At 44.2% G+C, this 27,993-nt stretch overlaps 1 protein-coding gene across 3 annotated transcripts in view; it reads right to left on the reverse strand.

Annotated features, from left to right (window-relative positions):
- Positions 1 to 27,993, reverse strand: part of LOC142569089 (uncharacterized) — a 143,718-nt gene that overhangs the window by 31,963 nt on the left and 83,762 nt on the right. Inside the window, exon 8 of one of the 3 annotated variants that reach the window (XM_075678596.1) lies at positions 26,819 to 27,991. The exons of the other annotated variants lie outside the window; for them this stretch is intronic. Coding sequence (XP_075534711.1) covers positions 27,881 to 27,991 — 111 coding nt within the window. The 3' untranslated portion in view covers positions 26,819 to 27,880. Of the gene's footprint in view, positions 1 to 26,818; positions 27,992 to 27,993 lie in introns of those variants that run through there. 3 annotated transcript variants of the gene reach the window in all.

The following is a 27,993-nucleotide window of genomic DNA, read 5'->3' on the forward strand; positions in this document are numbered from 1 at the left end:
CAAGTTTACTGTGGGATGAACATCAAATTTTAAAGCGCAGGGCAACAAGGTGCATGACTGATATCCGGCTCTCCAATTATTTTTGGCGTAGCCAAAGACATTACAGGGAACTAGTTTACTGTTCGATGAACAGCACAAATTTCAATGCGCAGAGGAACAAGGTGCATTACAGACTTCCTGTTTTCCAGTTATTCTTGGTGAAGAGTGATGAACTTTACAGGAACCAGTTTACCCTAGAATTAACAGCAGAAATTTCAAAACGTGCGGAACAAGGGGCATTACAGACGTACCGTCCACCAATTATTCTTGGGTTAAATCAAATACTTTACAAGGAACCAGTTTACTGTTCGATTAAAAGCAGAAATTTCAAAGCGTTGCGCGTGAAGCTGCATTACAGGTTGTTTTCCAATTATTCTTGACGTAGTCAGAACTTCACAGGTAACCAGTTTACTGTTTGATGAACAGAAAACTGTTCAAAGCGCCGCGCAACAACTCTGCATTACAGATGTACAGTTCTCCAATTATACTTGGCGTATAGTCAAAAACTTTACAGAGAACCAGTTTAATGTTCGATGAACAGCACAAACTTCAATGCGCAGCGGAACAAGGTTCACTACAGGCTTCCTGTTTTCTAGTTATTCTTGGTGAAGGGTGATGAACATTACAGGAACCAGTTTATTCTAGAATGAACAGCAGAAGGTTCAATGAGCCGAGCAACAAGGTGAATTACAGACGTCCTGTTTTTCAGTTATCCTTAGTGTAGTTCAAAAATTTTTCATGGAACCTCTTTACAGTTGAATGAACAAAAAAATTTTTAAAGTGCTGCCCAACAATTTTTTACAAGGTGCATTACAGACGTCCTTTTCATTTATTCTTGGCATAGAATCAAATATTTTACAGGGAAAATCTTTACTGTTGAATGAACAAAAAATTTCAAAGCGCTGCACAACATGGTGCATTACAGATGTTTTGTTCTCCAATTCTAATTGGAATAGCCTGAAGAAGAACTTGACAGGGAACCAGTTTACTGTAGAATGAATAGCACAAGTTTCCTATGCAACAAGGTGCATTACAGATGTCCTATTCTCCAATCATCCTTGGCGTAGTATCATGATAGATAGATAGATAGATAGATAGATAGATAGATAGACAGACAGACAGATAGACAGATAGACAGATAGATAGACAGATAGATAGATAGATAGACAGATAGATAGATAGATAGATAGATAGATAGATAGATAGATAGATAGATAGATAGATAGATAGATAGATAGATAGATAGATAGATAGATAGATAGATAGATAGATAGATAGATAGATAGATAGATAGATAGATAGATAGATAGATAGAAGCACTTGGAGGGGTGGTCGGAGCCTCTTAGTCCAGGGCCTCACTGGACTCTGCCGCCTGCCTGACCTGGCTAATTAAGGACTTTTGTCCTGCCAGGTCGGAGCAGGCGAGCTGTGCCTCCCACAGCTCCATCGTGTTTGTGGTACTTGGTCTTTGAGGCTGCTTAGTGCACTCCCAGGTTATATATATTAGGGTAGGTATGCGACCGCACCAAGGACAGTTGGCCCTATAACGAGTGTGATACATGGCGTTTAGCAATTTTAAATAGGGGAATACCCTGGTCTCTATTTTACGCCGATCGGCGGCCTCTTCCCCGCTATGTTGTGGGTGAGGCGGCGGGTATTTTCTGCGGACTCCGCGCTGGTGAGCAAAGATGTCTTTGGCATTTAAATTTGTGGAATTTTGTGAGGGATAGTGCTTGTGGTTGGGGTTAGAAGAGGACGTCATCGCTCCATTAGTGAGCCCTCGAGCTAACGCGTTAGCCTTTTTGTTCCCCTGTACCCCCGCGTGGCCCGGGCACCAGAGTAGGCGATGATGGTGGTTGAAGGATTAGGAGATTATCGCGAGGCTAGCTGCAGTCACGTGCCCCTTGGGAAACATGCGACATGTCTCCTGGGAGTCCGTGACCACGACCGATTCCCTTTGCGAACGCTCCGCGTGAGCGAGTGCGATCGCCACTGCCAATATTTCAGCTGAGGTGGGGGATTCTGCCGTGGCCGACGCGGTAATTTGCTGTTGGCTGATCGCGTTCACGAGTGCCAAGGCGTACCTCCTTTGGTAGCGCTGCCCGCTCGCCCCTGCAAACTCAGCTGCGTCCGTGTAGTACCTATTGTACCTACGGTTATTAGAGTACGCTGATTGAATGTGTTGGGCACGTGCTTTGCGCCTTTCTTTGTTGTACTCGGGATGCATATTCTTTGGAATTGGGGCTACTGTAATTTTGGATCTCAGCGAAGGAGGAAGAGGTACGGCCTGCTCTGTGAGATAAGTGGGATATGCTGGGATATTGAGTCTAGGCAATATTGCCATACCAGATTTTGTGAAGCTGAGGCGCTCCCTCTGTCGCATCAGGGTGGCCTGCCCCAGTTCGTCGAAAGTATTGTGCACTCCCAAGGCTAACAAGCTCCGTTGAAGTACTTTTAGGCAGGCCCAGAGCAGCCTTGAAAGCGGTTCGGATTATTGTGTTAGCCTGCTTTTCCTCCTCCCTGTTCAGGATTTGGTACGGTAAGCCATACGTGATTCGGCTAACCACTAAGGCTTGTACGAGCCTTAGGGTATCGTCTTCTCGCATTCCCACTTTTCGATACGTCACGCGATGTATCATTTGGGCTATGTTGTGGGCTGTGGATTTGAGGGTCTTGAATGTCTGTACTCCTCTCCCGAAGCTATGAAGCCACAAACCCAGCACTCGCATCGTGGGTACCTCTCGGACTGATTGGCCCTCAAGGAACGATGTTAATCGATCCTCTGGACTTGTAGCCTTTCGCGTGTATGCGGATGACCTCAGATTTTTCGGGTGCGCACTTCAGGCCACCCCATGTAGAAAATTTATCCACCGCTAATACTTCGCTTTGGAGCGTACATTCCTTATCCCCTAGTAAACCTGTGCTCGTCCACAGTGTGATGTCTTCCGCGTAAAGCGTGTAGCATAGGTGAGGCATCCGATCCAGATCACGCGCGAGGCGACACATCGCCAAGTTGAAGAGAAGAGGCGACAATACAGCTCCTGGAGGTGTTCCTTTGTTAGGCATTTTAAATATATCTGAAGTGATTTGGGCAATACTAATGCTCGCCTCGCGGTTGGAAAGAAACGCTCTTAAGTCATTGCCTCCAGAACAAGATATACCCAGAGAGATATAAGAACACATGTCCTCACTGCAATGTATTAGGCACCCTTCGGCACGTCATAGGAGAGTGCAATTTTTCCATAGACCACCCCCCACCTATACCCGTAACTAACCCCCCTGCTATCCCCACCCTTTACGAGCGATGGGAGATCATGCTGTCAAGCCCCGCCTTGGAAGACCAGCTCCGACTGATCCACAGGGGCCAGGCGGCCCTGGAAGCATATGGAGCCCGCGAAGAGGGAGCCACCCCATCAGACGCTTAACGCGTTTCATTTCATAATGGACCAGCAAAGTTGTTTCTCTCTCTCTGCGCGCACCACAATCCGCGCGTTCGAGTTCCTCCAATATTGCGTCGCGAAAGACGTTGTCGAAGGCCCCTTTGAGTTCAAGTGCTAGGACTAGTCTCTCGTCCTCGTACGGTATATTAGTTAGAATTTCGTCTCTAAGTAGGAGGAACGCGTCCTGGCAAGATAAACCCTGCGAAATCATATCATGGAGTCCGGGAACCAGCTTCGCTCTTCCAGGTATCGCTGCAATCTCCTATGGATAACCCTTTCATAGATCCTACCCAAGCAGGACGTGAGCGACACCGGCCATAGTGTATCAATCGAGGGATTCTTTTTTGGTTTGGGGATCTTGATTATGTTAGCCAATTTCCACTCTTGGGGCAAGTCTCCCTTGGCCCAGCACTCGCTATTGAAAATCTGTTATTTTCGCTGGGGCTACCGCATCCATGTTTTGAATCATTGCATTTGTGATCGATTCTGGGCCCGGTGCCGAGCTTTTAACTGCGGATTGTGCCGCCTCATACACTTCCGCGTACGCTTTTTCTTTGTCTAATTTAGGGCTCGCCTCCCCCACGTATTGTCTCCTCGCGTACGACGATCCCGTGTCCGGTGAGGTTCCTATGTACTTTTTTGAAGAGCATGGGCTAGATCTTGGTCTGTACCCTCGAAGTTGTCCGCTATAATTTGGAGCTTCTTGTTATTCTTAGTACGCGTGCTCATCGGTTATAGCATTCTTCATAGTATTAACCACGTACTCGTCGTTGCCAGAGCTCCTGATTTGGGCAATACTAATGCTCGCCTCGCGGTTGGAAAGAAACGCTCGTAAGTAATTGCCTCCAGAACAAGATATACCCAGAGAGATATAAGAACACATGTCCTCACTGCAATGTATTAGGCACCCTTCGGCCGCTAGTTCCACAGAACGTCGCCCACTCGTTTTTAGCGAGCTCGTTGGCGTAGCCTTGGGCTTGCTCTGCCAAGAGAGCGATGCGTTGTCTCCAGTGTTTGTTTAGACGTTGTCTTTTCCACCTCTTGGTCAGTTTCCGCCTCTCTTCCCATAGGCTGACCAGGTGCGAGTCCATTACCCGCACCTTCGCTGTAAGCTCAATGGCTTTAGCTGTGTCCCTGTGCGCTCGTTGCAGGAATTCAGTCCGTTCTCGCATCTTGGTCGGAGCTGTATCCGACTCCTCCAGCGCTCTCTGGAGTTCTCAATCACGAGGCCAGTCAGTTAATTTATTCATTCCTATTGTTCTCCGTATGTTGGGCGTGGAGAGCGCTACACGGATTATGCGTGATCGCTTTCCAGGTTTTCTTCGAAGGAAACCCATTGTGCGTCTCTAATGGTAAGTGTAAAGGCACGGTCGGTCGCCGTGTCTCTGCTGACGCTCTTACTCGTGCGCGTCGGTTTGCCGATCTGATTGTTTGCCCGTAAGCCCAAGGCTGTTGCGGTGCGCTCGAGTAGGAACCCTTTGGGCGACGTTTTCGCGTATCCCCATAGTATGTGTGGAGCAATAAAGTCACCCACTATCACGGCCTTATCCCTGGTGCCCGCTAAATCTTTTGTTGCTGAGAGAATGTGGGGTGGGTCGTCCCCTTTGCTTTTGGGAGGGCTGTACAGATTTGTGATTAGTGTGTGTGCCTTACTTCGTTTCTATGACATCACACTGATAACTATGGAATAAGTCTCTCCCTCAGTTTGCGGTAGTGTTAATAATTGAGCATTTATCGACTTGCTCACTAGCAAGGCGACCTTAGAATTTTGAGGATCGCTCAGAGTGTAGTATCCCTACAGTTTGGCCGGTTTGGCCCCGACCTCCTGCAGACATATCATGTCCGGAACGATTCCGGAGTTTTTGATAAACTAGTGGAACACTGCTGCTTTCCTGCTGATAAACTAGTGGAACACTGCCGCTTTCCTGGAGAAGGAGCGGGAGTTCCATTGCCATATCTCTAATTGTTCTGAATTTTGTATTCGTTGTGATTGTGTGCTCTCTTGTGATTTGTCAGCGTGATTAGCCATGTTGTCCACCATTATTTTAAGCCCAGTACATTTCCGCGCCCGAGCCATCGGATTCTGTTACGCAGTGGCTTATTTTAGTTTTTGCCGAACCCGCTCCTATCGCGATTGCGCGTTTTTTGGTGGGAACAGCCTTCGAGACTGCCTTTAGCGGTTCCGCCACGAATACCTTGTGTTTCTCGAAGTCGGTCGTGTATAGTTGTCGAAATTCCTTTAGCCTTTGGGTAACTAACGTCATCATTTCATGCATAAATATTTTCAAGTTTTCGCGATCATTGTCTGGATCGGCACTGCCGTTATCTGCACTTTACAGGTGATCAGTTTACTGCATGATGAACATAGAAAAAACTTGAAAGCGCTCCCCAACAAGTCCGCATTACAGACCTGCTCATCTCCAGATATTCTTGTCGCAGAGTCGAAAACATTACAGCAAACAATCAATTTTGAAGCGCTGCGCACCAAGGTGCATGACTGGTGTCCGTTTCTGCACTTATTATTTACGTAGTAAAATATTTTACAGTGAACCAGTTTACTGTTGGATTAACAGCAGCAATTCCAAAGAGCTGCGCAACAAGATGCATTCCAGACGTCCTCATCTCCACATATTCTTGGCATAGGGTCAAAAACTTTACAAGGAACCTTTTTAATGTTAAATGAACAGCAGATATTTCAAAGCGCTGCACAACAACGTGCATTACAGACGCCCTTCTCTCCAATTTTTATTGCCGTAGGGTAAAAAAGTTTAAAAGAACAAGTCTGCTGCTGGATGAACAGCAGAAATCTGAATGCGCTCCGCAATAAGGTGCATTATAGGCGTCCTGTTCCCCAATTATTCTTGGCGTAGGGTGAAAAAATTTATAGGGAATCAGTTTACTGAAGAATAAGCAAAAGAAATTTCAAAGCGTTTCCCAACAAGGTGCACAACCGACGCCCTGTTCTCCAATCATTCTTCGCGTCAGTCAGAAACTTTACAGGGAACCAATTTACTGTTCAATGAACACCAGAACTTCAAAGAGCTGCGCAAGAAGATGGATTACACACATCCTGTTCGATTACTCTTGGCGTGTCGTCAAATACTTTACAGGAAACCAGTTTGCTGTTGAAAGAACAGCAGAAATTTCAATGCGCAGCTGAGCAAGGTGCGTAAAAGACGTACCGTTCACCAATTATTCTTGGCGTTGAGTCAAATACTTCACAAGAAAACAGTTTTTGTTCGAATAAAAACAGAAATTTCAAAGCGCTTTGCAACAAGGTGCATGACTGATGTCGTTTCTGCAATTATTCTAGGCGTATTCAAAGACTTTACAGGGAACCATTTTTCTGTTCAATGAAAAGCAGAAATTTCGAAGCGCTGTGCAACAAGGTGCATTGCAGGCGTCCTGCTATCCAATTATTCTTGGCGTAGGCTCAAAACCTTTACAGGGAACCAGCTTACTGCGTAATGAACAGCAGATATTTCAAAGCGCTGCACAACAAGGTGCATTACAGATGTCCTGTTCTCCAATTATTTTTGAAATATGCTCAAAACCTTGACAGAGAACCAGTTTACTGTTCAGTGAACAGCATAAATTTTAAAACGCTGCGCAACAAGGTGCATTACAGACGTACCGTTCACCAATTAATATTTGGCGGAATTAAAATCTTTACAGGGAAAAAGTTGGATTGAAAGCAGAAATTACAAAACGCTGCGGGATAATGTACATTACAGACGTCCTGTTCTCCAGGTATTCTTGGTGTAGAGACGAAAATTTCACAGGGCACCAGTTTACTGCTGAATGAAAAGCAGAAACTTCAAAGCGCCGCGGAAGCAGCTACGTTACAGACGTCCTCCTCTCCAAATTTCTTTTGGCCCAGAATCAAGAACTTCAAAAGGAACCAGTATACTGTTGAATGAAAAGCAGAAATTTCAAAACGGTGCGCAACGAGGTGCAATACAGACGTCCTGGTCTTCCATTATTCCTGGTGTAGATCAAAAACCTTACTGGGAGCCAGTTTGTTATTGGATGAACAGCAGAAATATCAAAGTGCTGCGCAACAAATTGCATTACAGCCGTCGTGTTCTCCACTTATTCTAAGAGTCAAAATCATTACAAGCAACCAGTTTACTGTTGAATGAACAGCAGAAATTTCAAAGCGTGTGCAATTATTGGCGTTACAGATCTCCTGCTCTAGTATTCTTGCGGTGAGTCAGATATCTTACAGGGAACCAGTTTACAGTAGGATTAACAGCGGAAATTTCAAAGCGAACCGCAACAAGGTGTAATAGACACGTCCTTTTCTGCTATTATTATAGGTGTAGTTTAACTGTTCAGGGAACGAGTTTACTGTTCAATAAACAGCAGAAATTTCAAAGATCTGCGCAACAAGATGCATTATAGACGTCCTGCTCTCCAATCATTCTTGGCATAGAGTCAAAAACTTCACAGGGACGCATTTTACTGTTAGATCAACCGCACAAATTGCAAAGTGCTACGCAACAAGGTGCATTACAAATGTAACGATCATCAATTATACAAGGATCATGGTCAAAAGCTTTACAGCAAGCCACTTTACTATTAGATAAAGAGCAGAGATTTAAAAGTGCTGCGCTACATTACATTAGAGACCTTCTGTTCTCCAGTGATTCTTGTTGCATGATCGAGAGTTCTACAGGGAACCAGTTCACTGCTTATTGAACAGCAGAAATTTTAAGGCGTAGTTCAACAACTATTCTTTGAATAAGTTTACTGTTGAATTAACAGCAGAAATTTCGAAGCGCTGAGGAACAGGGTACATTACAAACGTCCCGTTCTGCAATTTTGCTTGATGTAGAAAGAATAACTTCACAGGCAACCAATTTACTGTTGGATGGACAGCAGAAATTTCAATGCGCTGCGCAATAAGGTGCATTAAAGACGTTCTTTTCTCCAATTATTCTTCGCGTACCGTCAAAAACATTTAACGTAAAAAGCAAGGTCCATTACTCACGTACTGTTATTAAATTATATTATTCCAAGTGTTGTTCCACAACTTTCCGGGAACCTGTTTACAGTTCTATTGGTAGCAGAAATTTCAAAGCGCTGCACAATAAGGCGCGTTACAGACGTCCTGTTCTCCAATTATTCTTGGTGTACTTCAAAAACGTTACAAGGAACCATTTAACTGTTGGTTGAGCAGCTGAAATATCAAAGCGCTGCGCAACATGTCGCACTACCAATGGCCTGTTCAATTATTCTTGGCGTATAGTCAAAAACTTTACAAGGAGCAGTTGACTGTTGAATGAATAGCGCAAAATTTCAAAGCTCTGCGCAACAAGGTGCATTACTGATGTCCTGTTCTCAAAATATTCTTGGAGTAGGCTCAAGAACTTCGCAGGGAACCAGTTTACTATTGAATGAAGAGCAGAAACTTCAAAGCGCTCAGCAACAAGGAGCATTGCAGACTTCCTCCTCTCCAATTATTCTTGGCGTAGAGTCAAGAACTTTACGGGGAACCAGTTTACTGTAGCATGAACTGCACAAATTTCAAAGCACAGCGCAACAAGGTGCATTAAACTCATGTTCTCCAATTATTCTTTACATCGAGTCAAGAACTTTGCGAGGAAGTAGCTTACTGTTCGATGAACAGCAGAAATTTCACAGCGCAGCGCAACAAGATGCATTACAGACGTCCTGTACTCCCAATATTTTCGGTGTAGTTAAACCTTTATGGGGAACCAGCTTACTGTTTGATCAACAGCAGAAATTTCAAAGCGCTGCGCAACCAATTGCATTACAGGCGTCCTGTTCTCTAATTATTCTTGGCGTGAGTCAGAAACCTTACAAGGAACCAGTTTATTGTTGGGTGAACTACTGAAATTTCGAAGCGCTGCCCAACAGGGTGCATTACAGAGGTCCTGTTCTCCAGGTATTCTTGGTGTCGTTCAAAAATTTTGCAGGAAACTAGTTTACAGTAGTATTTCTTGGCAGAAATTTCATGCCCATCGCAATAAGAGTCATTGGACACGCCGTCTTCTGCAACCTTTATATGTGTAGTACAAGTTTACTGCTGGATGAAAAGAAAAAATGTCAAAGCACTGCACAGCACGTTGCATTACACACGTCCTGTTATCCAATTATTCTAGGTGTAGTTCCAAAACAATCCGGGAACCTGTTAAGAGTTCGATTGGCAGCAAACATTTCAAAGCGGTCCGCAACAACGTGCATTACAGACGTCGCATTCTCCAATTATTGATGGTTTAGTTCAAAAATGTTACAGCGAACCACTTTGCTGTTGGATAAGCAGCAGAAATGTCAAAGTGCTTCGCAAACATGTTGCACTACAGACGTCCTGCTCTCCAAATATTCTTCGCGTAGATTCAAAAGGAGCAGTTGACTGTTGAATGAACAGCGGAAATTTCATTGCGCTGCACAACAAGGTGCATTGCAGACGTCCTGTTCGCCAAATATTCTTGGACTAGGCTCAAGAACTTCACAGGGAACCAGTTTACTATTGAATGAAGAACAAATTTCAAAGCGCTCCGCAATAAGGTGCATTGCAGACGTCCTATTCTTCAGTTATTCTTGTAGTTCAAATACCTGACAGGGAACCAGTTTACTTGTGAATGAGCAGCAGGCATATCAAAGAGCTGCGCAACAATGTGCATTACAGACGCCCTGTCCTCCAAATATTCTTCGCGTATAGTCAAGAACTTTATGGCGAACCACTTCACTGTAGCAAAAACAGCACAAATTACAAAGCGCTGCGCAACAAGGTGCACTACAGTCGTCATGTTCTCCAATTAATCTTGGCGTCGAGTCAAGAACTTCGTAAGGAAGCATTTTAATATTGGATGAACATCACAATTATCACAGCGCAGCGCAACAAGGTTCATTACAGACGTCCTGTTCTCCCAGTACTCTTGGTGTAATACAAAACCTTTACAGGAAACCAGTTTCCTGTTTGATGAACATCAGAAGTTTCAATGCACTGCTCAATAAGTTGCGTTACAGACATCCTGTTTTCCAAATATTCATGGCGTCAGTCAGAAACGTTACAAGCAACCAGTTTACTGTTGGATGAACAGCAGAAATTTCAAAGCGCTGCCAAACAGGGTGCATTAGAGGTCCTGTGTTCCAGCTATTCTTGGTGTCGTTCAAAAATTTCACAGGAAACCAGTTTACAGTAGGATGACCTACAGAAATGTCATGCACCTCGCAATAAGCTGCATTAGACACGTCTTCTTCTGCAATCGGCATATGTATAATTCAAGTTTACAGGGAGCAAATTCACTGCTGGATGCACACCAGAAATTTCAAAGCGCTAAGCAACAAGGGCCATTTTAGACGTCCTGTTTTCAGTTATTCTTGGTGTGGAGTCAAAAGCTTTACAGGGAACCATTTTACCGTTAGATGAACCGCAGAAATTGTAAACTGGTGCGCAACAAGGTGCTTACAGATGTAACATTCACAAATTGTTCATGGCTTGGAGCGCTGCCCCACGAGGTGCATTACAGGTGTCTCGTTCTCCAGTTATCCTTAGCGTGAGTCACACTTTACAGGGAACCAGTTTACTGTTAGATAAAGAGCAGAAATTTCAACGCGCTGCCCTACAATCTGCATTACAGACCTCCTATTGTCCAATTATTCTTGGCGTAGAGTCAAAATATTCTCAGGGAACCAGATTACAGTTGGTTGAACAGCAGAAATTTCAAGGCGCTGCGCAACAGAGTCCATTACGGACGCCCTGTTCTCCAATTATTCTTGGCATAGAGTCAAAACCATTTAAAGGAACCATTTTACTGTTAGAGGAACAGCATAAATTGCAGAGCGCTGCGCAGCAGGGTGCATTGCAGAAGTCCTGTTCTTCCATAATTCTTGGCGTAGGCTGAAAGAACTTGCCAGGTAACAATTTTACTGCTGGTTGAACAGCAGAAATTTCAACGCGCTGCTCAAAAGCCACATTAGAGAGGTCCAGTTTTCCAGCTATTCTTAGCGCGGTGCAACGTCTTTGCAAGCAACCAGTTTACAGTATATAAGAGCAGAAATTTCAAAGCTCTGCGCAAAAAGGTGCATTACAACGGTCCTCTTGTCTAATTTTTCTTGACGTTGAGCCAACAATTTTACAGGGAGCCCGTTTACTGTAGGATGAGCAGCAGAAATTTTAAAGCGCTGTGGAACAAGATGCATTAAAGACGTCCTGCTCTCCAATTATTTTCGCGACAGTCAAAAACTTAACACGTTTACTGCTGGATGAAGAGAAAAATTTCCAAGCACTGTGTAGCAAGGTGCATTACTGTTGGACAAGCCGCAGAAATTTCGAAGCGCTGCGAAACAAATTGCATTGCAGACGTCCTGTTCCCCAATTATTATTGGCCTTTGCTGCTGCTTCAAAGTTTACTGTTGAATGAACAGCCAAAATTGAAAAGTGCTTAGCAACAGGGTGCATTACAGAAATCCTGTTCTTCCGTAATTCTTGGCGTAGGCTCAAAATACTTTACAGGGAAGCATTTTACTGCTGGTTGAATAGCAGAAATTTCAACACGTTGCTCAAAAGGCACATTACAGAGGTCCTGTTCTCCAGTAGCGCAGTTCAAAATCTTTACAGGTAACCAGTTTACAATTGATATACCAGCAGAAATTTCAAAGCCCTGCGTAAAAACGTGCACTACACAGGTGCACCTGTGTAGTGCCCAGCATAAATTTCAAAGTGCTGCGGAACAAGGTGCATTACTGACGTCCTGTTCTCCAATTATTCTGTTCTCCAATGTTCTGTTCTCCAATGTTCTCCAATCCAGCAGTAAACTGCTGGATGAACAAAAAATTTCAAAGCGCTGCGCAGCAAGGTTCATTACACATGTCCTGTTTTCCAATTATTCTTGGCGTAGTTCGTATACTTTCCGGGAACCTGTTTACTGTTCGACTGACAGCAGAAATTTCAAAGCGCTGCGCAACAAGGGGCAAAAAAAAGGATTTTTTCTCCTTGGCGTAGAGTCGAGAACTTTACAGGAAACTAGTTTACTGAATGACGAACAGCAGAAATATCAAAGCGCTGCGGAACAAGATGCATTACAGTTGTCCTGTTCTCCAATAATTTTTCGCGACAGTCAAAAGCTTTAAAGGTAACCAGTTTACTGCTGGATGAAGAGAAAAAATTCAGAGCAGTGCGCTGCCAGGTGCGTCACTGTTGTGTGAGCAGCAGAAATTTCAAAGCGCTGCGCAGCAAATTGCATTAAAGACGTCCTGTTCCCCAATTTTTCTTGGCGTAGAGTCAAAAACATTACAAGGAAGCAGTTTACTGTTGAATGAACATCAGAAATTTTAATGCGCTGCGCAATAAATTGCGTTACAGACATCCTGTTCTCCAAATATTCTTGGCGTGAGGCAGAAACGTTACAAGGAACCAGTTTACAGTTGGATGAACCGCAGACATTTCAAAGCCCTGCGCAACAAATTCATTACAGACGTCCTGTTTTTCCATTATTCTTGGCGTAGAATCAAAAACACTACAAGTAGCCAGTTTACTGTTGAATGAACAGGAGAAATCTTATAGCGCTGCGCAGTAAGGTGCGTTACAGACGTCCTGTTCTGCAATTATTCTTGGCGTGGGTCACAATCTTCACTGCTAACAAGTTTACTGTTGGATTAACAGCAAAAATTTCAAAACCCTGTGCAACAGGGTTCATTACAGACGTCCTGTTCTCCAGCTATTCTTGGTGTCGTTCAGAAATTTTACAGGGAACCAGTTTACAGTAAGAATAACAGCAGAAATTTTAAAGCGCCTCTCAAGAAGGTGCATTAGACACATCTGCAATTATATAGGTGTACTTTACAGGGGACCAGTTTACTGTTGAATGAAATTTAGAAATATCAAAGCGCTGCTACACAAGGTGTATTACAGGCGTCTGGTTATTCTTGGCGTAGAGGGAAAAAACCTTACAGGGAACCAGCTTACTGTTGGATGAACAGCCGAAATATTAAACTGCTGCGCAACAAGGTGCATTACAAACATCCTCTTCTTGGCGTTATTCTTGGCTTTGAATCAAGAACTTTACAGGCAAGCAGTTTACTGTTGGATCAACAGAAAAAATCAACAAAGAAACAGAAAAAAAGCAATGCGGAGCAAGGTTCATTACACACGTCCTGTTTTCCAATTATTCTTGGCGTAGTTCGTATACTTTCCGGGAACCTGTTTACTGTTCGACTGACACCAGAAATTTCAAAGCGCTGAGCAACAAGGGGCATTGAAAAGGTTTTTTTCTCCAATTTTTCTTGGCGTAGAGTCGAGAACATTACATGGAACTAGTTTACTGAAAGACGAACAGCAGAAATATCTAAGCGCTGCGGAACAAGATGATGATGATGATGTCTGGTGTTTTGTGGCGCAAGGGCCAGGATTGGCCAAAGAGCGCCATGACAAGTGGTAATGTTAATGTATTATGGAAGATGTGATTTGGCTGTAAAGTGGCCTAAAAATAGTCGCAGTAAAGTGCCTAAAATCTACGTGCTATAAAATTATGGCGATGACTAATGACGAATACTGTGAACACTAGAATGCATTGGGAAAAATGATGCAATGTACAAAATATGCGAGATGCTAATATTTTCTAAGAGCACTACTGCCTCGCCAGAGCCCTTCAACCCAAGGGACGAGAGGCATGCGCTATGCGAAACAACTATCACAGCGCTATCCTCTGTAGAGAGGAGGCGCTACGAACGTATGGACTAATTACATGTAATACAACATCTTTCAGGAAACCTAGGACTGCGCTGGTATCAAAGAGCGGTTCTGCACCGAGTAACATAACAGGATGAAGGGAGGGGGATGTGCTGCCGGTATGCTAAGGGAAAATGTTTCTTTGTCATATTCGGCTTCCCGACACTCCAGGAGGACGTGGAGGACGGTCAGCCTCTCCCCGCATCTACCACAGGTTGGAGGCTCATTTCCAGTGAGTAAAAAGTTATGCGTGCCAAAAGTGTGTCCTATTCTTAGACGACAGAATAGGACATATGTCCGGCGTGATTTTGTTACAGGAGGCCAGAAACCTAATTGTGGCTTTATTACATGCAGCTTATTATTTGTTTCCAGGTCCCACAAGCGTTGCCAGTAGTTTCGCAGTTTCCTTCTTAAGAAAGGTTTCAGGTCTGTGACAGCGACTGCAGTGGTAGAATTAACAGTGTGTGATGCAATTGATGTGGCCATCTGGTCCGCTAGAACGTTACCCTGGATGCCCCTATGGCCAGGCACCCAGTATATAATCACATGCTGGTTAGATACATATGCTTTACATTAGACGGAATAGAGCTCAATTATTATAGGGTTTTTGTGCTTACAGAACGACATCAAAGACTTCACAACACTAAGGGAGTCCGTATATATAAGTGATTTTTTGAGTTTTGATGTCCTTATATGCTTCACGGTCGACAATATTGCGTAGGCCTCAGCCGTGAAGATACTAGTTTCCGGATGTAGTAAATCGGATTCCGAGAAGGATGGACCGACGGCTGCATATGACACCCCCTCGCGTGACTTCGATGCGTCTGTGTAAAACTCCGTGCAGGAGTGTTTGTATTGCAGTTACCGGAAATGCATCTGGATTTCGATCTCTGGAGCGTGTTTTGTAATCTGCATGAAAGATATATCGCATTTTATCATCTGCCACTCCCAAGGAGGTAGCAGCTTAGCTGGAGGCATTAGGCGGAGCTCGAGGAGTGGGACATGCATTTCATCACTAAGCTCCCTCACACGCAGCGAGAAAGGCTGTCTTACGGAGGGACGATTGCGAAAAAGTGTAGCATATGTCATGTCATTAACGGTATTAAAACACGGATGTTGAGGATTTGAGTGGACTTTCAGAAAATATGCTTGGCTGATGTATGTTCTCTGCAGATGAAGTGACCACTCATTCGATTCTACATATAAGCTTTGTATGGGACTCGTTCTGAAAGCGCCAGTGGCCAGTCGGATTCCTAGATGGTGCACTGGGTCTAGCATCTTTAGTGCGCTCGGGGCGGCAGACTGATAAATCACGACACCATAGTCTAGTCGCGATCGAATGAGGCTTTTATAGAGATTCATTAAACACTTCCTGTCACTACCCCATGTAGTCTGGGATAGAAGTTTCATTGTGTTCATTGTTTTCAGACATTTTCAGACATGTTTAATGTGGGGGACGAAAGTGAGTCTGTAGTCAAGTATAACGCCTAGAAACTTGTGCTCTTTGTTTACAGGTATTTGTTGTCCGCCCAGTTCTAAGCAAGGGTCTGGGATCATTCCTCTCTTTCTTGTAAAAAGGACACAAGAGCTTTTGTTAGGATTGATCTTAAATCCATTCCTGTCTGCCCACATTGACACTTTGTTCAGGCCATGCTGTACCTGTCTCTCGCATACAGCGAGGTTACACGATTTGAAAGCTATTTGTATGTCGTCCACGTAAACAGAATAAAAGATTGCCGGTGGTAATGAAGCGCGAAGCGTGCTCATCTTCACGATGAAGTGTGTGCAGCTGAGCACGCCTCCTTGGGGTGCACCCGTTTCTTGCGTAAAAGGACGCGAAAGTACATTACGGACTTTTACCCGGAAGATACGACTGGACAGATAGCTTTCTATTAAGTTTAGCATACTACCATGGATGCCCATTTCTGACAAGTCTCTTAAGATTCCGTAACGCCACGTCGTATCGTACGCCTTCTACATATCGAGGAATATGGATAAGAAAAACTGTTTGTGTGCAAATGCGTCTCGGATATTTGCTTCTACACGTACAAGATGGTCAGTTGTGGAGCGCCCTTCTCGGAAGCCACACTGATAAGGATCAAGCATTTTGCTCTGTTCAAGGAAATGAATGAGTCGCCGATTAATCATTTTTTCAAATACCTTACAAAGGCAACTTGTCAGGGCTATCGGGCGGTAACTTGCCACTGAGGAAGGATCTTTGCCTTGTTTCAAAACCGAGATCACAATGGCTTCTTTCCATGCAACCGGGAGGTATCCTGCAGCCCAAATTGTGTTGAAAATTGTGACTAGTGTAACTTGGGTGTCTTTATGTAAGTTTTGGATCATTTCATACATGATTCTCTCAGATCCCGGAGCAGAGCTCTTGCATGCGCTCAAGGCAGCTCTCGACTCGGCAATACTAAAAGGACAGTTGTATGGTTCATTCTGTTGACATTTTCTCATGATTTGCTTACATTCTTCTATTTGTTTATATTTCAAGTAGGATTGAGAGTAATGGTTGGCACTTCACACGCTCTCTAAGTGCTCTCCAAGTGAGTCCGCCTGATCTTGTAGGGTATCGCCTTCTGTGTTTACCAAAGGGAGTGCATATGCTTGTCGCCCTCTTATCCTATTGACCCTGTTCCAGGCTTTGGCCTCATCTCTGAACGAGTTAATACTCGTTAGAAACTTCTGCCAGCTTTCTAGTCTGGCCTGTCGGCGGGTTCGCCTGCCTTGGGATTTTACTTTAACGTTGCTAAGATTCGCCGCAGTGGGAGAAGCGCGTAGCAACCCCCACGCCCTGTTCTGTTTTTCACGAGCGATCCTACAATCGTCCTTCCACCACGGGACACGCCGTTTGCAGGCCAAGCCTTTTGCTTCTGATATGCATTTAGATGCGACATCTATTATGAATGCTGTAAAAAACTCGACTGCAGCATCAATTCCTAACGAAGACAGGTCAGCCCATGAGATACTAGTAAGAGATCGAAATTTCGCCCAATCAGCAGTCTCTATCTTCCACCTAGGAGCGTGTGGTGGATATTCGTTTTCTTTCGGTGATCTTAGCAGTATAGGGAAGTGGTCGCTGCCGTAAGGGTTGTCGGTAACTTCCCATTCAAGTTCAGGCAGTACAGACAAGGAGACTATGCTAAGATCTATGGAACAATAGCTTTTGTTTGCAAGAGAGTAATATGTGTGTTCCTTCTTATTCAGCAGACACGCACCAGAAGAAAATGAACTGTTCGACAAGACGTCCTCGCGCATCTATACGAGGGTCGCCCCACAGGTAGTTATGTGCATTGAAATCGCCAAGAACATAGGGTTCTGGCAATTCATCTATAAAGGACTGAAATTCATGTTTGCTTAGTTTATAATGCGGGGGTATATAAAGTAGCAAATAGTGATCAGTTTGTTTAGCAGAATAACTCGAACCGTCACTGCCTCAGGGGCCGTTCGTAGCTGTAAACGTTGACAGGCTATGCTTTTTTAATTACAATTGCAACACTGCCCGATGATGCGATAGCATCATCGCGATCTTTGCGAAAAGTAACGTGCTGTCGAAGAAACTTTGTTTGTTTTGGTTTTAAGTGTGTTTCCTGTAAACACAGCACTTTTGGATTGTGTATGAATGAGTTCTTGCACATCAAGATTCCTGAGAAGACCTCTGACATTCCATTGGATGATTTGTTTATCCATATTTAGAGAAAATTGGTGCTGTGTTTACGGAAACGGAAAGGATGCCTTAGATTACAGAGCCCTTTCGAGGCCCTGTAACAGGGGTTCTGCCCTTTTTGAAGCGTTCGAGCGAGTCTCGGCGCTCCTTAGGCGTTTAGTGCGCCTTGAGGACAGGTGTAGTGTCCATTGCCTCCTGTGAGACGCCGGACAAGCGCTCTTGCGAGCGAGAGGTTTTCCGAGAGAGTCCTACCCCGGAAGGCAAGGCCCCTGCGCCCACCAGCCCGGAGGTCGATGGGGCTACCTGAGGGATTTGGCTGCAGTGGCTGTTGCCAGCGCTGGAAGGGGCCTCGCAGGTTGGGGCAGCCTCGGCTGCGCGCACCTTCAGGGTTGATGGCCCCGTCTGCTGGGTTGGCGGAGTAGCGCTAGCTGCAACCACCGCGGGGGCGGTTGGCGTAGCTGCCGACTCACTGCTTGTGCGTCGGACTGCCGCCAGAGGCCGTTGTGACGCTGCCCCCTGACGCTCGACATCGCCAAAGGTTTTCTTGGGCAGGTACGATACCCGCCTGCGTGCCTCCTTGAAACTTATATTTTCCTTTACTTTAACTGTTACAGTTTCCTTTTCTTTTTTCCAGGATGGGCACGACCGTGAGTACGCGGCGTGCTCCCCATCACAGTTTACACAGTGGAGAGCATTCTCACAAGCTTCAGATGTGTGTTCGTGGGCACTGCATTTTGCACATGTTTGGCGGCCTCGGCAGCTCTGCGAGCTGTGACCGAAGCGCTGGCATTTGAAACATCGGAGTGGATTTGGCACATACAGCCTAACACGGAGCTTGATGTACCCGGCCTCGATTGACTCGGGCAAGATACTTGATCCAAAAGTAATTATTAGGTGCTTCGTCTGAATCTCTTTACCATCCCGCCTCATCTTAATTCTTTTGACATTGATCACATTTTTCTCACTGAAGCCCTCCAGGAGTTCCGCTTCAGTCAGCTCACGCAAATCATCCTCTGACACAACACCACGGGTGGTGTTCATTGTACGGTGCGGGGTTACTGTTATGGGGATTTCCCCAAATGACACTAGTAGCGGTAGTTTCTCATATTGTTCTACATCGCGGAGCTCCAAGAGGAGGTCGCCGCTTGCCATCCTCGATACCTTGTAACCTGGGCCAAAAACAACAGTCAGGGACTTTGAAACAAGGAACGGTGAAATGGTTCGCACTGCTTTGTTTGACTTTTCAGAGTGAATAACATGAAAGCGGGGTAAATTCAGTATTTGGTGTCTGAACAACTGCAATAAATCTTCGGTGCGCCCTCGTTTCTGAGGGCAATCGGGAAGTTTGGGGAGAGAAGTTTCCATGAAAATGTATAAAAATTCGGCATTAGCACCGACCGCCCTACACGGAGCCCAACGAGGGGACGCGGCAGAGCTTGCATGCAAGTCTGCACGACGCCAGTCGTACGCCGCCACTATAACCAAATATGGTGTACCCAAGGTTGGATAACCACACAGGGTTAACCCTTGCCGCCAAGGAGAACGGAAGTAAATAGAAGAGAGAAGGAGACAGGAAAGGTGGAAAGTAAGGGAAAGACGAAGGTTGTAGGGAGAGAGAGACAGGAAAAGGCGACTGCCGATTTCCTCCAGGTGGGTCAGTCTGGAGGTGCCGTCTATGTGAAGAAAAAGCCGAAGAGGTGTGTTGCCTCCGCCGCGGGGCCTTAAAGGTCCAAACACCCAGCTACGGCTCAACCCCAAGGATCCCCTTTTCCCCAGACACGGCTAAGCCGCGCACGGCTACACGCGGGAAGGTCCAACCCTCGTGTGCTCGGGTACGTGGTCGGAACAAGATGCATTACAGTCGTCCTGTTCTCCAATAATTTTTCGCGACAGTCAAAAGCTTTAAAGGTAACCAGTTTACTGCTGGATGAAGAGAAAGATTTCAGAGCAGTGCGCTGAAAGGTGCGTCACTGTTGTGTGAGCAGCAGAAATTTCAAAGCGCTGCGCAGCAAATTGCATTAAAGACGTCCTGTTCCCCAATTTTTCTTGGCGTAGAGTCAAAAACATTACAAGGACGCAGTTTACTGTTGAATGAACATCAGAAATTTCAATGCGCTGCGCAATAAATAGCGTTACAGACATCCTTTTCTCCAAATATCCTAGGCGTGAGGCAGAAACGTTACAAGGAACCAGTTTACAGTTGGATGAACAGCAGACATTTCAAAGCCCTGCGCAACAAATTCAATACAGACGTCCTGTTTTTCCATTATTCTTGGCGTAGAGTCAAAAACATTACAAGTAGCCAGTTTACTGTTGAATGAACAGCAGAAATTTTATAGCGCTGCGCAGTAAGGTGCGTTACAGACGTCCTGTTCTGCAATTATTCTTGGCGTGGGTCACATATCTTCACTGCTAACAAGTTTACTGTTGGATTAAAAGCAAAAATTTCAGAACCCTGCGCAACAGGGTTCATTACAGACGTCCTGTTTTCCAGCTATTCTTGGTGTCGTTCAAAAATTTTACAGGGAACCGGGTTTACAGTAAAAATAACAGCAGAAATTTTAAAGCGCCTCTCAAGAAGGTGCATTAGACACATCTGCAATTATATAGGTGTACTTTACAGGGGACCAGTTTACTGTTGAATGAATTTTAGAAATATCAAAGCGCTGCTACACAAGGTGTATTACAGGTGTCTGGTTATTCTTGGCGTAGAGGGAAAGAACTTTACAGGGAACCAGCTTACTGTTGGATGAACAGCCGAAATTTGAAACTGCTCCGCAACAAGGTGCATTACAAACATCCTGTTCTTGGCGTTATTCTTGGCTTTGAATGAAGAACTTTACAGGCAACCAGTTTACTGTTGGATCAGCAGAAAAAAATAAAAAGCAATGCGCAGCAAGGTGCATTACACACGTCCTGTTATCCAAATATTCTAGGTGTAGTTTCAAAACTTTCCGGGAAACTGTTTACAGTTCGATTGGCAGCAGAAATTTCAAAGCGCTGTGAAACAAGATGGGTTAGAGTGTCTTCTCCAATTATTCTTGGCGCGTGTCAGAAACATTACAGGAAACTAGTTTGCTGTAGAGTGAACAGCAGACACTTCAAAGCGCTGCGCTGTAATGTGCTTTACAGACGTCCTGTTCTCCAATTATTCTTCGTGTAGTGTCACGAATTTTACGGGGAACCAGTTTACTGTAGAATGAACAGGACAAATTTCACAGCTTTACACAACAACGTGCATTACAATCGTCATGTTCTCTAATAATTCTTAGCGTCGAGTCAAGAATTTTCCAAGGAAACAGTTTACTGTTCGATGAACAGCAGAAATTTCACAGCGCAACGCAACAATGTGCATTACAGACGTCCTGTTTTCCCATTATTGTTGGCGTAGTTCAACACCTTCATATGGAAACCGTTCACTATTTGATGAACAGCAGAAATTTCAAAGCGCTGCTAAACAAGTTACATTACAGGCGTCGTGTTCTCCAATTATTCTTGGCGTAGAGCCAAAACATTACGAGGAAGCAGTTTACTGTTCAATGAACAGCAGAAATTTCAAGGCGCTGCGCAACATGGTGCATTACAGACTTCATGTTCTCGAATTATTCTTGGCATAGAGCCGAAACCTATAAAACGAACCATTTTACAGTTAGATCAACAGCATAAATTGCAAAGCGCTGCGCAACAGAGTGCATTAAAGAAGTGCTGTTTGTCCATAATTCTTGGTGTAGGCTCAAAAAACTTGAGAGGGTACCATTTTACTGCTGGTTGAACAGCAGAAATTTCAATGCACTGCTCAAAGGGCACATTACAGAGGTCCTGTTTTCCAGTGGCGATGTTCAAAATCTTTACGGGCTAAATGTTTACACTTGATATAACAGCAGAAATTTCAAAACGCCGCGCAAAAAGGTGCATTACAAAGGTTCTGTTCTCCAATTTTTCTTGGCGCAGAGTCAAGAACTTTACAGGGAACCAGTTTACTGCTGGATGGAGAGAAAAATTTCAAAGCACTGCACTGCAAGGTGCAGTACTGTTGGATGAGCAGCAGAAATTTCAAAGCGCTGCGCAACAAATTGCATTGCAGACGTCCTGTTCCCCAAATAATCATGGCGTAGAGTCAAAAACATTACAAGGAAGCAATTTACTGTTGAATGAACACCAGGAATTTCAATGCGCTGCGCAATAAGTTGCGTTACAGACATCCTGTTCTCCAAATATTCTTGGTGTGATTCAGAAACGTTACAAGGACCAGTTTACAAGAACCAGTTTACTGTTGACTGAACAGCAGAAATTTTATAGCGCTGCGCATTAAGGTGCGTTACAGACATCCTGTTCTGCAATTATTCTTGGCGTGGGTCACAAACTTTATGGGAAACATGTTTACGGATGAATTAAACGCAAAAATTTCAAAACCCTGCGCTACAGGGTTCATTACAGACGTCCTGTTCTCCAGCTATTCTTGGTGTCGTTCAAAAAATTTCACAGGGAACCAGTTTACAGTAGGATTAACAGCAGAAATTTTAAAGGGCCTCTCAACAAGGTGCATTAGACACGTCCTCTTCCGCAATCATATAGGTGTAGATCAACTTTACAAGGAACCAGTTTGCTGTTGAATGAAATTAGTAATGTCAAAGCGCTGCTACACAAGATGCATTACAGACGTCCTCTTCACCGATTATTCTTGGCGTAGAGGGAAAAAACTTTACAGGGAACCAGTTTACTGTTGGATGAAGAGCAGAAATTTCAAAGTGCTGCGCAACCAGGTGCATTAAAAGGATCCTGTTCTTGGCGTTATTCTTCGCTTTGAATCAAGAACTTGACAAGCAACCACTTTACTGTTGGATGAAAAGAAAAAATTTAAGAGCAATGCGCAGCAACGTGTACTACACACGTCCTGTTATCCAAATATTCTAGGTATAGTTCCGAAACATCCCGCGAACCTGTTTACAGTTCGATTGGCAGTAGAAATTTTGAAGCGCTACGAAACAAGGTGTGTGATAGACGTCTTTGTTTTCCAATTATTCTTAGCGTGAATCAGAAACATTACAGGAAACCAGCTTACTGTACAGTGAACAGCAGACATAACAAAGCGCTGCGCAGCAATGTACGTTACAGATGTCCTGTTTTCCAATTATTCTTCGCGTAGAGTCAAGAACTTTACGTGGAACCAGTTTAATGTAGAATGAACAACACAAATTTGAAAGCGCTGCGCAAGAAGGTGCATTACAGTCGTCATGATCTCCAATTATTCTTAGTGTCGAGTCAAGTACTTTGCAAAGAAGCAGTGTACTGTTTAATGAACAGCAGAAATTTCGCAGCGCTGCAAAACAAGGTGCATTACAGACGTCCTGTTTTCCCATTATTCTTGGTGCAGTTCAAAACCTTTATAGGGAACACGTTTACGGTTTGATGAACATTAGAAATTTCAAAGCGCTGCGCAATAAGTTGCGTTACAAACATCCTGTTCTCCAATTCTTCTTGGCGTCAGTCAGAAACCTTACAAGGAACCAGTTACTGTCTGATGAACAGCAGAAATTTCAATGCGCTGCACAACAGGGTGCATTACAGAGGTCCTGTTCTCCAGGTATTCTTGCTGCCACTCAAAAATTTAAAGTAAACCAGTGTACAGTATGATTACCTGCTGAAATTTTATGCACCTCGCTATAAGGTGCATTAGACAGGTCTTCCGCAATCATATGTGTAGTACAACTTTACTGGGAACAAGTTTACTGCTGGATGAACAGAAAAAATTTCTAGGCACTGTGCAGTAAGGTGCATCACACACGTCCTGCTATCCAATTCATCTAGGCGCAGTTCCAAAACTTTCCAGGCCTGTTTACAGATCGATTGGCAGCAGAAATTTCAAAGCGTTGCGCAACAAGGTGCTTTATAGATGTCCTGTTCTCCAATTATTCTTGGTGTAGTTCAAAAACGTTACAGCCAACCACTTTACTGTTGGTTGAGCAGCAGAAATGTCAAAGCGCTGCACAACATGTTGCACTACAGAGGTCCTGTTCTCCAAATAGTCTTCGAGTAGGCTCAAGAACTTCACAGGGAACCAGTTTACTATTGAATGAAGAGCAGAAATTATCAAAGCGCTCCGCAACGAGGTGCATTGCAGACGTCCTATTCATTTATTCTTGTAGTTCAAAAATCTGGCAGGGCACCAGTTTATTGGTCAATGAGCAGCAGAAATTTCAAAGCGCTGCGAAACAAGGTGCATTAGAGGCGTCTTGTTCTCCAATTATTCTTGGCGCGAGTCAGAAGCATTACAGGGAACCTGTTTACTGTAGAATGAACAGCAGACATTTCAAAGCGCTGCGCAACAATGTCCATTACACACGTCCTGTTCTCCAATTATTGTCGTAGAGCCAAGAACTTTACGGGGAACCAGTTTACTGTAGAATGAACAACACAAATTTGAAAGCGCTGCGCAAGAAGGTGCATTACAGTCGTCATGATCTCCAATTATTTTTGGCGTCGAGTCAAGGACTTTACCTGAAAGCAGTTTACTGTTGCATATACAGCAGAAATTTGACAGCGCCGCGCGACAAGGTGCAGTACAGACATCGTGTTCTCCAAGTATGCTTGGCGTGAGTCGGCAACGTTACATGGAACCAGTTTACTGTTGGATGAACAACAGAAATTTCAAAGCGCTGCCCTACAAGGTGCATTAGAGGTCTTGTTCTTCAGGTATTCTTGGCTTCGTTCAAAAATTTCACAGGAAACCAGTTTACAGTATGATTACCTGCAGAAATTTCATTCACCTCGCAATAAGGTGCATTAGACACGTCTTCTGCAATCGGTATATGTGTAGTTCAAATATACAGGGAGGAAGCCTACTGCTGGATGAACACCAGAAATTTCAAAGCGCTAAGCATAATGACCATTTTAGACGTCCTCTTTTCCAGTAATTCTTGCTGTGGAGTCACAAGCTTTACAGGGAACAATTTTACTATTAGATGAACAGCAGAAATTGTAAACTGGTGCGTGGTTACAGATGTAACGCGGTTACAACATGGTTACAGATGTAACGCTCAAAAATTGTTCATGGCTTAGAGCGCTGCCCCACAAGGTGCATTACAGGCGTCTCGTTCTCCAATTATCCTTAGCGAGAGTCAAACTTTACAGGGAACCAGTTTACTGTTAGATAAAGAGCAGAAATTTCAAAGCGCTGCGCTACAATGTGCATTAGAGACATCCTGTTGTCCAGTTATTATTGGTGTAGAGTCAAAATGCTTTCAGAGAACCATTTTATTGTTGGTCGAACAGCAGAAATTTGAAAGCGCTGCGCAACACGGTGCATGACAGATGTCCTGTTCTCCAAATATTCTTGGCATAGGGTCAAAACACTCTAAGGAACCATCTTACTGTTAGATGAACAGCATAACTTGCAAAGCGCTGCGCAACAGGGTACATTATAGAAGTCCTGTACTTCCTTAATTCTTGGCATAGGCTCAAAAAACTTGACAGGGAACCATTTTACTGCTGGCTGAACAGCAGAGATTTCAACCTGCTGCTCAAAAGGCACATTACAGAGGTCCTGTTTTCCCGTTATTCTTGGCGTAGTTCAAAATCTATACAGGGAACCAGTTTACAGTTGATATAACAGCAGAAATTTCAAAGCTCTGCGCAAAAAGGTGCATTACAAAGGTCCTGTTCTCCAATTTTTCATGGCGTAGATTCAATAACTCTACAGGGAACCAATTTACTGTAGGATGAACAGCAGAAATTTCAAAGCGCTGTGGAACAAGATGCATTACAGGCGTCCTGTTCTCCAATAATTTTTCTCGACAGTCAAAAACTTTAAAGGTAACCAGTTTACTGGTGGATGACCACAAAATATTTTAAAGCACTGCTCAGCAAGGTGCATTACACACGTCCTCTTTTCCAATGATTCTTGGTGTAGTTCGAATACTTTCCGGGAACATGTTTACTGTTCTACTAGCAGCAGAAATTTCAAAGCGCTGTGCAACAAGGTGCATTACAAACGTCCTGTTCTCCATTAATATTGGTGTAGTTCAAAAACCTTAAAGCAAACCTGTTTACTGTTGGATGAACACCAGAAATTTCAATGTGCTGAGCAACAAATTCCATTGCAAACGTCCTGTTCTCCAATTATTCTTGGCGTAGAGTCAAAAACATTACAAGGAAACAGTTTACTGTTGAATGAACAGGAGAAATTTTATAGCGCTGCGCAATAAGGTGCGTTACAGACGTCTTGTTCTCCAATTATTCTTGGCGTGAGTCACAAACCTTACGGGGAACAAGTTTACTGTTGGATTAACCGCAAAAAGTTCAAATCGCTGCGCAACAGCGTTCATTACAGACGTCCTGTTAACCAGTTACTCTTGGTATCCTTCAAAAATTTACAGGGAACCAGTTTACTGTAAGATTAACAGTAGAAATTTTAAGGCGCCTCTCAACAAGGTGCAACAAACACGTCCGCTTCTGCAATTTTATGGGTGTAGTTCAACTTTACAGGGATCCAGTTTACTGTTGAATTAGAAATTTCAAAGCGCTGCTACACAAGGTTCATTACAGTTTACTTTTGGATGAACAGCAGAAATTTCAAAGCACTGCACAACAAGATGCATTACAGACGTCCTGTTCTCCAATTATTCTTCGCGTGCAGTGAAATACTTTAAAGGTAACCAGTTTGCTGCTGGATGAACAGAAAAATTTCAAAGCACTGCGCAGCAAGGTGCATTACAGATGCCCTGTTTTCCTGCTGATGATCTGCTTACTGGTAAATGAATCAACGCGCTGCGCAACAAGGTGCATTGCAGACGGCCGGTTCTCCTATTATTATTTGTGTAGTTCAATAACTTTGAAGTGAACCAATTTGCTGTCGGAGGAACAGGAGAAATTGTAGTGAAACCTGCCATTGCAGTAAATATTACCACGACCGTTAGCTAGCTGAGAATTGTGCTTAGGGCATTCAGTGCCTAAAAGAGGTCGGTCGAGGAATTCGTTCACAGGCGCGTGAGTCGCACACTTCGAAACGAAAAGTGCTGTCCCAGTGGCCCATAAGACCCGACTTGCCGAGTAAGAAATATTAAGGACAGTTCAGAGTTGTGTAAATTGGAAAAGGTACAATGAAAGCGGCTGTCGCAGAAAACTGCAGGGTTAAGCTACCTAAAACATGGTTTGAATGCAAATATAGCATAAACCTGGATGACTGACAAGTTCACAGTGGAATGAATAACAGAAACCTGAGGGAGGACTGCATCGCAATAAACATTAGAGACGGTTGGCAGCTGTTAGACGTTGTTAGAGCGAACAACACATCGAACGGGACGAGGAAACGCTGACTGTTGGGTAATAAAAAATGCCATCGCAACAATCCTGAATGGCCTTGCGAGCTAGCTGATGCGTGTTTTGTGAGGAATCAGATCATTGGCCTATATGTCACATTGCGTAGCATAGGTAGGGGAGGGCACATGCACGCCCACCAGTTTTCTGGATGCCATGGACGCAGGGATGAGAAGAGGGTATATAATTGTGCTTTAGTAAGCGTACGTGTCACGAAAAGTGTTCGTTTCCCAAAGCAGTGCTGCTGATTGAAAGCGAAATTTCGCTGCTGGCTGTGCGAAACAGATATACCCCATTGAGAGTTACTCCGCAACAGACCGGGGAGTATGCAGATGTGCCTCCACGCATGAGCTCCTGCAGCGCGGAGATCCCATTATACTTGCTTTGTTGTGGAACAATATAAATGCTAAACAAGCGAAGGTGAGGCAAACTTATAGTTCGTTCCCTTTCGTGGCCCATCAGAAGGCTGCACTAGGTTATTTCGCCTTTTTCTTATTTATCTTTTTCCACAGATTCACATCATGGCAATCAATCGGATATTTTTTGTATTAAAGGTTAACAACGCTTGCTAATAGCGAGTACGTTCGACGTCTATATATTAAAGGTACGAGTCGAATACGCAAAGTAGGCGGCAAGCAAATTTTTTGTCCTAGTATGAATCCGAATGCCAGCGTCCACCGATCCACCAGCGATGCTTGTGCCGGGCCACCAAGGTCAATTTCTGATCCAGTCGTGGAGCTGCGCATCATCCGCGACGAGCATGTCTTTGATGTCGTGGAAGTTCAAGTCGGCCAGGTTTGGAACAGCTTCCGCAGCCTTTTTCACCT

This window comes from Dermacentor variabilis, unplaced genomic scaffold (assembly GCF_050947875.1).
Source record: "Dermacentor variabilis isolate Ectoservices unplaced genomic scaffold, ASM5094787v1 scaffold_75, whole genome shotgun sequence".
Taxonomy (NCBI): domain Eukaryota; kingdom Metazoa; phylum Arthropoda; class Arachnida; order Ixodida; family Ixodidae; genus Dermacentor; species Dermacentor variabilis.